The sequence below is a fragment of the Belonocnema kinseyi genome, chromosome 8 (assembly GCF_010883055.1).
Source record: "Belonocnema kinseyi isolate 2016_QV_RU_SX_M_011 chromosome 8, B_treatae_v1, whole genome shotgun sequence".
Lineage (NCBI taxonomy): Eukaryota > Metazoa > Arthropoda > Insecta > Hymenoptera > Cynipidae > Belonocnema > Belonocnema kinseyi.
The window spans coordinates 62542054-62553883 of NC_046664.1; the positions used below are offsets into that span (position 1 = coordinate 62542054).

Below are 11830 nucleotides of genomic sequence, written 5' to 3' on the forward strand. Positions count from 1 at the left end.
GTTTTTGAAGTGAAAATTTGCATCACTGGCATTATTTTGAAATTTATTTGCCTCAGTGCATGATTTTTCGTCATTTTTTGAGGTTATGGCTCAACCATGACGTTATGGGTGATTTTTTATACCGAATTTGAATTCAGCGCCCTAAAATCCATAGGAATGCGTGTTGTTTGTTACCAGATCCGCACACTTTTTTTTGTGTGGCTGTGTTATTGATTGGTGATGATTTTTATTTTAAAATGTTAATTTTTATCCGAAAAGGACTACCATAAAACGTGCATAATGCTTTATTAATTTATTAAATAATTTGAAAGTAACTTAGATATAAGATACTGGTAACTGAAAGTGATTTTAATGCTCTTTCAACTGACAATTCATTGATGAAAGTCCTTTTTATCCTATTTCTACTATGTAAAAATAGCATTTTAGATCTATTTTCATAAACAAATTTTATGGTTATGTCGATACTAAAATCTCCAGATATTTGCAACAAAAAAACGTCCAATTAATGCATTAATTAATAAATATATAATAATAATAAATTGAATTTCAGTCAGATTTTTCTAATGGTGAACAAGACATCAAAGAAAACAAAAGGTAGGACATGAATAATATAAAAATTTTATTTATTCTGTACAAGACTTCAGCATTATGCAGCTTTTCAGCTTTCCTGCATATTCTAGTCAGTAGTCGTTTTAAAACGTCGGCGGTGGTGCTTGCGCGCCAGTTCGTGAACAATAGTCAAACAACAATAACCAACCATCACGACTGCAAACATTTCAAACAACTTTGATATAATTGTTGACCCATGGGCTTCCTATAAAAAAAGAATAATAATTTCGTAAAACTTTTGTGATCAACATAAAATAATTTTAAAATTTGCAAAAAACGCATGAATAACTTCCAATAATAGTGTGAAAAAGTCTTTACTTACAGTTGCACCTTTGTTTTGGAATTTGCCTTTTTGCTCCATGAGATATTTCTTCAATGGTTCTTGAAACTTCTCTCCGATAATAGGTATAGCAGCGATTAAGTTAAGAGCTTTATCAAGAACTTCTTCATTGAACGCTACAATCACAGCCAGCTGTTGTATATGGACTTTAATGACTGCCTTTCCAATCACAGTGGCACCAAAAAATGTCCAAAATGGAATAAGGTAATAACCACAAATCGCACCAGCAAGATCGAATAAAGGATTTGGAATCTGTAAACCAAAATAATAAAATTTTTAATTGAAAAGCACAAAATTCTTGCTATTTTGACATAAAAGTTACTTGAACAGGTTGTGGGCCCATGATATTCAAAGTAAACCAAAAGTTGATTATAGAAATGACAAATCTCCGAGACACTTCAGAGATCAAAAATAGTTTCATAATTTTTTTCAAGTATTAAACTTAAGTGTAGACCGAATTTAAAAATGTATAGTCCAAAATCAAAAAGTTTATAATGAAAAAGTGAATTTTACTCTTTAAGTAAAATTTCCCGTTTTCTAATCAGGGTGGCGATTCGGCAGACGATTTGCACTTCATGGGCATTTTTTGGTTTTTCCCGGTCAAATTTTTCAATTTTGCCGGTCAACTAAAAGTAACATATTTATATTTGCCACAAACGCAAACAGTTATTTTGATTCATGATGTTCATTTTAGACATTCTTTAACACAGCGGAGCAAAACATTGCAAAATAAATGAATTTGGATAAAACACTTGAATTTTCCACTAAAAAATATAAATTTTCTACAAAAAATGAAAGTTAAATCTTCAGTTGAAAAAATTAATTTTCAACTAATGAAAAAACCGATTTTCCACAAAATTCTTCAACTGAAATAGTCGAATTTTCATACAAAAAAAAATTAATTTCCACTAAAAAAGATAATTTTCAGTCAAAACTTAACTAATTAAATCTCAAGTTAAACAGAATTATTGTTTAACCAAACAGATGAATTTTCAACAATAAATATGGAATTTTTAATTGGAATAAGACACATTTTCAGTTTAAAAAATTAAGTTCAACAAAGAAAACTAACTTTCAACAACAAAAATTCAATTTAAAAAGACTAATTTTAAAAAATACCTTCATTTTGACAGTGATCCATTTTCAAATAAAATTGTAAATATTTAACGTGAAGGGTTGAATTTTAAACTAGAAAGATGAATTTTTAACTGAAATTATGAATCTTACTAGAATAATTGAAATTTTGAGCAAAAAGATAAATTTTCAACTAAGAAAAGATTAATTTCTACCAAAAAGACGAATTTTCATCTCAAAAAAGATTATTTTTCAACCAAAAATAGAGTAATTAAATTTTTAGTCCAAAAATAATTGTTTAAACAAAGAGATGAATTTTTAATTAGAATTGTGGAACATTCAACTGGAATAATTACTACATTTTTAGTTTTAAAATCAAAAAAAATTTCAACTAAAATACCTCCAAAGGAAAAAGAAGTTTTCAATCAAGCTCATTTTTCATCCAAAGAAATAAATGTTTAAAAACTTTTTTTTGGTAGAAACTCAATTTTTTGTTCAAAATATGTAAATGTTTCAATTGAGGATTCAAATATTATGTTAAAAAAATCGTTTTTGTTAGTTAAATCCAACTGTTATTTCATTTTTATTTTTCTGGTTGAAAATTCAATTGCTTGGTTGAAACTTGAACTACTTTCCTAAAAGTTCAATTTTTTTCTGTTTAATTAATAATTTTAGTACAAAATTCGATTTTTTTAAATTAATTTTTTAAACTGAAAATTCATATTCTGGGTTTGAAAATTCATCTGTTTAGCACAAACTTATCATTTTCAGTTTAAAAATTCAACTGTTCAGTTAACAATTTTTAGAAATTAAACAGTATAAACTAGAAATAAAAATACATAAAATTTAGACTAACATACATCCATTGTTCAAACTGTGCAATAGAAAATTACTGTACTTTATTGAAAATCCGTCTTTTTGGTAAAAAATTGAACTATTTGGTTAAAAATGTCTGAAAATTCGTCTTATCTGGTATAAAATTGACCTTGGTTGAAAATGTAACCATTTGATTAAAAATATATGTATTTTTTTGAGAAACCGTATTTTCTGGTAAAGAATTAACCTTATGTGTTGAAAATTTTACCCATATTGTTGAAAATTCACTTTTTTTATAAAAAGCTCATATTTTTTGTTAAAAATATTACTGTCTGGTTAAAAATTAATCTGCTTTCGTGAAGAAGAGAACTATTTTCTTGGCAGTTCGTCCTTTCGGCTTCAATTTAACTGTTTTTTTATTTAAAATCAAAGTTTTTTCTTGTTTAAAATCTCAACCATTACTTTTTTTGTTTTTCAGAATTAATCTTCTTTCGTTGAAAATTCAACTACTTGGTTTAAAGTTCAATTACTTCGTTACAAAAATTCATTAGTCTTCTGTGTTGAAAATGCACCTTTTAATTAATCTACTTTTTCAGACGATTCAACTATTTCGTTCGAAATTCGTCACTTCTGGTTCACTTCGTCATTTTTGGATGGTGAAAAATACGCAAGATGGGGTACAATGTAAGGAATCTAACAAAGGGGTTACACGGTTCTAAATTGTGGAAAAAATTAGACTTAATTTATGAAATAGTGGCATTCAAGGATAGTTGTGATAAAAATAGTGCTTTAGTGTAATTTTTTTCCGAAATAGTAGCAAAATAGTGTCATCGCTATAAAAAAAAAAAAAAAAAAAAACTGGCAAAAACTGTGGCGAGCCCGAGACGGGAAAATAATTAAAATTGAAAATAAATCACAGACTTACAGATGCACAAGCCAATATTCCCCAAAATCCAGCTTTCTGAACAAATTTCTTCATAGCCAGCTTAATTCGCAGGAAATACGATACATTTCCTCCGTTTTCAAGCGACTCCAAGATTTCTAATTCCTTCAGCTCTTCCTGATCACAGTCTTCACTTTTACTATTACGGCTACTCGTTCGGGCAGCTTTGGCCACAAAATAAGGTGGCAATTCTCCTAAAGCTGTGCCAGCTCCCCACAGCATTGTCTCTACTCGAACCTTCCTCATAATACTTAAGATTCCTACACTTGCAATTGCGTCTATCGTCGAGGGACATATTATTTTATCGGGGTAAGGTGGCTCAGGAAAGTTTAGGCCTCCACATTTATATGCGGCCATTGTAACGGCCGCAATGTGAGGTCCAAGATAGAGGACAAATGTATGCAAACCTGATCCTAAACCTACACTCGACAAAACTCCTAAACCAATCCAGTACATCCATCTTCGGATTTTATTTTCTAAATATCTAAACGCCTGAAAACAAGATATTAGACGTTTAAAGACAAGAAATGTGGGATCAAGTATTTGCATTTTTTTTTTTTTTTAGATATTTTGCATCCATTTTCGGAAGTTCGTTACTTTTATCGACACTTACAACTTAAAATTATTTGCTAAAGGTATCTGAAAACAAAAAAATACTTGCCAGTTTCAACTGGATTATTCAGCAACCAACGATGTGAAAATTTAAGGATTTCAAAATACAAAAGCTTTGCGTTTTAAATGTTTGTTTTTTAAATTGAAAAAGTATCGAATTAAATTATCCAATTGAAATAGTTAAGAGCTTAAATTCTCTGAAATTGAACAAGTTTAAATTTGAGAGGTTTCCATAAAATAGTAAAATAACGATAATGCAATGACCTCGATACTTTTTGAGTAACGGTACATGCAACAGTAACTTTTAACGGGAACTTTATCAAATCACTGATCGAGTTAATACTTATTGCACATTGAAAATCAAATGAAGGTATGCAATTTTTCTAAATGCAATTACGAGATCATGGAAATAATAACAATACACATATATTCCAGGTATCTAGTACTTGAAATTATAAATTAGCTATTTTTATATTGTTTATTCATTATTTTTGAAAAAGGTTATTGAAGGGATTAGTTTCATAACAATGTATTATTTTACGTAAAAAATGTCAAAAATTGATAAACTAATCATAGCAGAGGAAAAATTTATTGTTAATTGATGTTAATAAAAGAATATGTAACAAATTAATTACGTAGCCATGCAATTAAAGAAAAATCAGAGTGGCCGTTTTAATCGAAGAAAAAAATTCCCGGTCACTTCCCGGTTCACAAACATTTTTCACGGCCGATAAAATTTTAAAAATCAAACTATATTCTGAACATTTTTCCATATAAAGTAATAAACAACAAATTAAAAGCTTCAAAGTGGAACACTTGAATTCCAAACTTTTAAAATTGAAATTTAAGTTTTTAAATTTAAAAATTGTGTATTTAAATGCTCAAAAATCTACATGTACCAAATGGAAGGTACTAACACTTTTTAAATTAACAATGTTAAATGAAATGCAAATAAACTACAAAATTTAGAACTTTTATCAATTATAGAGTTCAAGGATTTAGATTAAGTTTCAAAAATATAAATCCACGTTAACATTTTCAATATCCTAAATTAAAGATCAAGCAATGAACTTTAAAAATTGTCAAAATTATATTATTTTAAGTAATTTTAAGTTAGACACATTAAAAATTGCAAAATAATTTTTTTAATTTAACAGTTCTTAAATTAGAAATTAAATTATTTTTATTTTAAATAGTCTAATCATCCTTTAAAAGCTTTAAAATTAATACAACACTTATTATTTGTAAAAATATTAGAGTAATTTTAAGCGATATTTAGAAGTTTTAAAAAAATTCGAATTAAATTAAGAAGTTGAAATAATTTCAAATACTTACGGCTGAATTTAAAATAAAATGCAGATTTTTGCAGATTTCAAACAAAAAATGTAGCTTTTTTGTAAGAATTGTAAAAGACTTCAAAAGAATAAAAAAAAGTTCTTAAGATTCTTAGGAAGATTGAAAATAATTTTTCACTTTGAAAAATTATGGAATATTTTAAGGATTTTTTTTTTAATTTGCAGGATTTTCAAAAATTGTAGGAAAATATCGATTAATTTTAATATATACTTAGAAGCTCTGAAAAAATGTTAACACACTTCGTTTAAATTACTTGAAATAATTTCAAGTTTTTAATTAATTTTGAATCTTTTCAAAACTTCTAAATATCTCTTAAAATTACTTGAATTTTTTCTAGAAATAATAAGCGTTCAATTGTTATTTTTGCGTCAAAATTGAAACATTTTACTTATAAATTAAACACTTTTTAAATAGAAAAATTAAAAGTGTAACGCTAAAAGTTTAAAAATTCTTCGAAAATCTAAAGATTCAAAGCATTCTATGAAAAACAATTCAGTTTCAAAGTGTTTTCTTTTATATATTTGGTTTCAATTTACTAGTCTTAAATGAACAGTGAAATATTGCTAAATATTAAATACTTATTCTTTTTCTACATTAAGAAATTTCAAATTAAATGGGATAAAAATTAAATAATTTAGACTCACAATATTTTAAATTGAATGAAAACCTTTAATTATGACTATATTATTATGGATTTATTTTTAAGTTACAACTTGGAAATTCTCAAATTTTGAACGAATCTAGAATTGTTTGGTCAAATCAATTATTGTTCAGATTTCTATACTCAGAGTACAGATTCATTTTTAAAATTATTTATTTATTTATTTTTACAGTTGGTAAAATTAAACTGTTTTTATCCAAAATTTTCAACTTCAAATGCTTTTTATTTTTAATTGTTTAAATCTTCAAAACTGCACTTTAATTATTTCAAATCTGTTTTAATCGAACTAGGGCAGATTTTTCTTCTGAAAATTCTCGGTTTCCCTATCCGGCTGCCACCCTCTTTTTATAGAAAAATTTTCTATTTAAAAAACTTCTAATTTTTTTAAACCTTTAAAACTGCGTTCTAAAATTCTTTAAATTCAAATATATGCTTAAAACATAAATGGAAAATTATTGAGGTGAAAGATTTTCGAAATAAGCGTCCTAAACTAAATGATATAATAATTTATAAAAATCAAAATTTAACCAATTATTTTTAAAACGGTTAAAATCAAAGTTGGATTACATTTTTATTCTAAAAATTGTGTAAAATTCCCAGTAAAAAAATAAATTCACTGTCATTTCCCGGTTTTTCCCAATCTCATAAAATTCCCGGTTTTCCAGGTTTCCCGGTCCAGCGGCCACTCTGAAAATCTAATTAAGTAATTTTCTAATTGATTGAATGATTGACTGATAAATTACTTAGCTGTTAAAACATTTTGCTTCACAATGAAATGGGACGGGCCGTCAACGTAAAACACGATTTTTGAAACTTTTTTCAAAAATATTTCCGGAACGCGTCGTAGTCATTTCTAGAAAATTTGGAATTTTCATCAGAACCCTGCCATAAACCGTTTTAGAAACAAAAACGTACAAGATGCCTGGACTAATAGAATATGTGACAAATTTAAGAGGAAGGGAGAAAGTCTAAGTTTAAATTTTCATTAAACAAAGAATAAAATAGATGTTAAAAGAACTGAACGTGAAATTCACCTGTTGTTGAGGCCCGGAAATTCTGCTAAGTAACAAAAACAAAACTACAATTAAGAAAGAACTTATAACAATTCTGTAATGTCTCAAAATCTTTTTGCATAAACTTCTGCCATCAATTAATAATTCTCGAACAAAGAAATTTATCGTCATGACTGGATGCCGCCATAATGTTAACGTGGCGGGATCAATATATTTTATGTTTGAGCTCGATTCTTTGTCAAAAGTCTCAGGGGAAAATTCCTTATTCGACGCATGCGGTTGTGCTCCATTATCTCTGACCCGCCTTGCAATCTTTTCATGCTCAGGCATTGTAAGATTAATTAAATGGATCTGAAATTGAAAAAATTATCATCTTTAGAATTGCTTCAACATTCCAGCGAAAATCTGAGGAAAAGATGGAAACACATCGTTTAATTTCTGGGCTGTATTACACTTTTTATAACTTTCAGATACCGATTAGTAGCTTTCAAAAATGCAAATAGGATTTTAATGATAGAAAATTTGGAAGTCAACAAATATTTTAAAGATTTTATCAATCACGTTTTCTAAAGGGAAAATAAAATCGTAAAAGCTGTTCTAAAATAAAAGATAAAGCAAATACATTTTTTTAAACAATCTAATTGGAATATTCACACAGTTTCGCGAGTTTATCATAAATAATATATTTTTTATATATAAATATTCAAACAATATGTTTAATTTATAGACTTTTGACAAATTATATCACAAGATTTTTAACATAAGAGTTTTACTTTCAACCAATTAGTTTTATTATTAACCAAAAAGATCAATTTTTAAACATAAAGATAATTTTAAAGATTAATTTTTACCAAACAAAAAAATAAGATTTTTCAACAAAAGGCATGAATTTTTAATTGAATAAGGAAAAATGTTAACTCTGAACTAAAAAAGAACAATTTTCAACCAAAAATGGAATACTTATATTTTCAGTAAAAAAATCATTTTTTACCAAAACAATAAGAAATTTTTAACAAAATAGTTACAGTTTCAAGCTTAATAATTAAATTTTCATTCACAAATATTCATCTTGAACCAAAGAAATAATAAATTATCAATGAAAATGATGAATATTCAACAAAATAGTTCAATTTTGAACTTAAAAAGATCAGATTTCATCAAAAATAGAATGGTTAAATCTTTAGTTAAAAAAAAATATTAATTTTCTGACGAAAAAATGCCGACAAAAAAGATGAATTTGCATCCAACATGATGAATATTTAACTGGAATACTTAAATTTTCAACCAACCCGATGAATTTCCAAACGAGAAGATCAATTTAAAAAAAATTTATATTTTTAAGCAAAAAGATTAATTTTAAATACAATAAAAGACGATTTGTTAACACAAGGCATGAATTTTCAACCATATAAGTTCAATTTTCAGTTACAATTAGAATATTAGAATTTTAAGCCAAAAAAAATCATTTTCATGTAAAAATGATGATTCTTGAACTGAAATAGATGAATTTTCAAACAAGAAAATTAAATTCTACCAAAAAGGCGAATTTTCAACAAAATAGTTGCATTTTCAAGTAATAGAGAATCTCCAGGTAAAAACGAAAGTTTAATTTTCAGCTAAAAAAAACTAATTTACAACTAAATAAATACAAATTTTCAACCAATTTTATTTTTTACAAAAAAGAATATGAAATTTCTATCAAAAAGGATAATAGTCTACCTGAAAAGACGATTTTTTAACACTATACATAAATTTTCAACTCAATAATCGAATTCAACCAAAAAAGATGAAGTTTCAGACAAAAATCGGATGGTGAAATTTTCAGTAAAAAAAAATTATTTTTCGGCTAATGAAAAAATAACGAATTTTAAATTAAAATCATGAATCTTCAAGCACAAACAAATTAATTTTTAACAAGATGTTATCTTTCAGCCGAACGAATAAATTTTTATGCTTAACAGATGAATGCTGAACGAAAAATATAATAGTTTATATTTCAATTAAAAAAATATATTAATTTTTAATCAAAAAAAGTTAAAAAAAATATAAAATACGACTTTTCAACATGAGTTTATTAATTTCCAACCACGAAAGATTTTTCACTCAATAGAGGGAAAATTTTAAACAAACTGTTGAATTTTCCTTCGAACGAAAAGATAAATTTTCAACGAAGAAAATTAATTATCTACCAAAGAGAATGATTTTTCAACCACTTTGTATGTATTTTATAATCATTCAAATTTTTTAGTATCATTTTAAAATATTTGAATTATAACATAGTTAATGCGAAATATTGTATTAAAGTAAACGCTGATCTTTGTTTTATCAATTATTGAATACAAGTGTTAAAAATTGGATCGGACTTTATGAAACGTTAGTTTATTTCACTTGAGATTCTTCTCTTTCGTAAGAGCAGGGCTGTGCCTCACTAAATAATAAGCAATAACTTATTTTTAACCGTTATTTTTCAGATTTATTGAGTAATTTGTAAAAATGAATTTTCCTCATATGTAAATAGGTATAATTTGTTTTCTTCGTTTGGAAAAAACAATGTCTTTTCTTTACACATTGCTCAGAAAGTAGGAGGAAATAAGTAACTACAGCCCTGGTTTTCCCTCGAGTGAGCAACAAAGCAGTAATCACATGTAATTCTCGCTTGCCACGTCACATATAGGAAAAGAAACCCTTCGCATTTAATCTATTTATCATGATTGAAACAGTTTGGTTTATTTGCTATTATGAATCGAATTTTATTATTAATGTTTCACAGAATATTAAAAACTTTTTTTCTTCATTGTAGATTCATTAAACTTGGAAATTTCTCAGAAACAGAAGGCTTTTTCGGACTTCGAATTAAAATAAGTTTTGTTTTAAAATCAACATTTTAAACAGAAATCTTTTGAAAAAGACCTCTTAATTTTGAATGGCTGATTTTTGAAAAATTTTTAGATCAAAATAAAATGTTTCAATTCAAACTTGCACACCTTGGAAGTATATGAATTTCAAAATATTATATTCTATTTCTAATGTTTTAATTCAGAAAAGTTTAGAATCGTTTTCAATTTACATTTGCCAGGTTTTTAATGTAAAAAGCTATATTTTTATCTCTTTAATAAAGAATGTTAATTCGGTAGGCTTATAGTTGAGAACTTAAATATTTGCACTGCATTAAGTGTGGAAAAAGTAAAAGTGAGAGGATTGAGATAAAAAAATGAGTAAAAAAACTCTTATAGGGAGAAAAAGTAACTCGGCAGCTTGAAATATTGAAAAGATACGAAAAATTGTAACATATAGGTTAGACTAGCATTGAGGTTAACCTAGTCTTAACAAAGTTGCAAAATTTCTTCAATGTAGAAATAAAAATCCATCAACCTGCACTGTACTGAAATGCTACATAATTTTTCATTCCGGAATTATGAAACGGTAAAAAATGACGACTTTCAGGTATTCGATTATTTTATTCCTCATAGTTCAAAAAATATTATATTGTCAGTTAAAAGTAGTTTCTTTTTCAAGGGTTATCATAAAAACTATAAATCTAGGCTATAATTAAAAATAAGAATATGAATTTGTTTGAAAGTTGCTTGGTATCTAATTAGATTAGGTTAGGTGGTGTTCTATAATATTACCTTCCTCGCTGAGTATGTGTCTACAGTAAACCCCAATTTAGGCTGTAAGCATATTTCTGTGCCAAGAACAATATTGAAGTGAACAATTTACTCCAAAAAGTCAGTAGCTCGCATATCGTACATTACGCGTTGCATAGTCTTAGAAAAAGCTTATTGAAAATTATAAACGACGATTATAATATTTGAGATCAACCTTAAAAATTGATTGGGCCCTTGCCCTTGCACACTGATTTACACTGAAACGAGACTGATGACTGACGAGTTGATGACCTGACGTGACGCGAAACTTTGCTGATGTCAGCTGATGTTTGACAGAGTTTGATGATGACAGATTTAAGGTCGACAAAGTCCCAGATCAGCGCGCTTCCTCGTGGAGTCGCCGGAAATTAAAAGTTAAGTGAAATTTAACAATTAATTAGATACCTGTGACTTTCTAGTCCATCTAAATTCATGTTACATAACTTTTTTATATCAAAGCATACAGTTTAGGACAGTTTGATGATTTAATTCGTAAAAACAGATCAATTAGGAAAGTGAGGTTAAGTGCATGTATATGGCACAATCACTATGGGCACCAGGGATGGGTACGTACCATGTACGTATCACCATGTACATCACGTATATTACATGGTTTTCGACATGTATATCACTACGTATATTACGTCCTTAGTTTTCTACAAATGTATTTTACATTTGATCACGTGACTATACGGGTGGGATTTTTGAATTGGTTCGCGCTCGAAATTAATTTTTTCCCATGGTTTCCCCTTCTAAAAT

General features: G+C 27.2%; 1 protein-coding gene across 1 annotated transcript; it reads right to left on the reverse strand.

Annotated features, from left to right (window-relative positions):
• Nucleotides 1–595: 595 nt before the first annotated feature.
• Nucleotides 596–11374, reverse strand: LOC117178743 (vacuole membrane protein 1). The gene is made up of 5 exons (XM_033370176.1): nt 11054–11374; nt 7446–7775; nt 3765–4274; nt 932–1201; nt 596–814 (listed from the first exon to the last, which is right to left on the reverse strand). The coding sequence occupies exons 2-5, from the start codon at nt 7752–7754 to the stop codon at nt 677–679; spliced, it is 1227 nt and encodes a 408-aa protein (XP_033226067.1). The 5' UTR covers nt 7755–7775; nt 11054–11374; the 3' UTR covers nt 596–676.
• Nucleotides 11375–11830: the final 456 nt, after the last annotated feature.

Coding starts and splice junctions, on each gene's coding strand:
- LOC117178743 (XM_033370176.1), bottom strand. CDS start 7,754: ATGCCTGAGCATGAAAAGATTGCAAGGCGGGTCAGAGATAATGGAGCA. Junction 1,202..3,764: donor GAATATTGGCTTGTGCATCT/GTAAGTCTGTGA, acceptor TTTGGTTTACAG/ATTCCAAATCCTTTATTCGA. Junction 815..931: donor TCCAAAACAAAGGTGCAACT/GTAAGTAAAGAC, acceptor CTTTTTTTATAG/GAAGCCCATGGGTCAACAAT.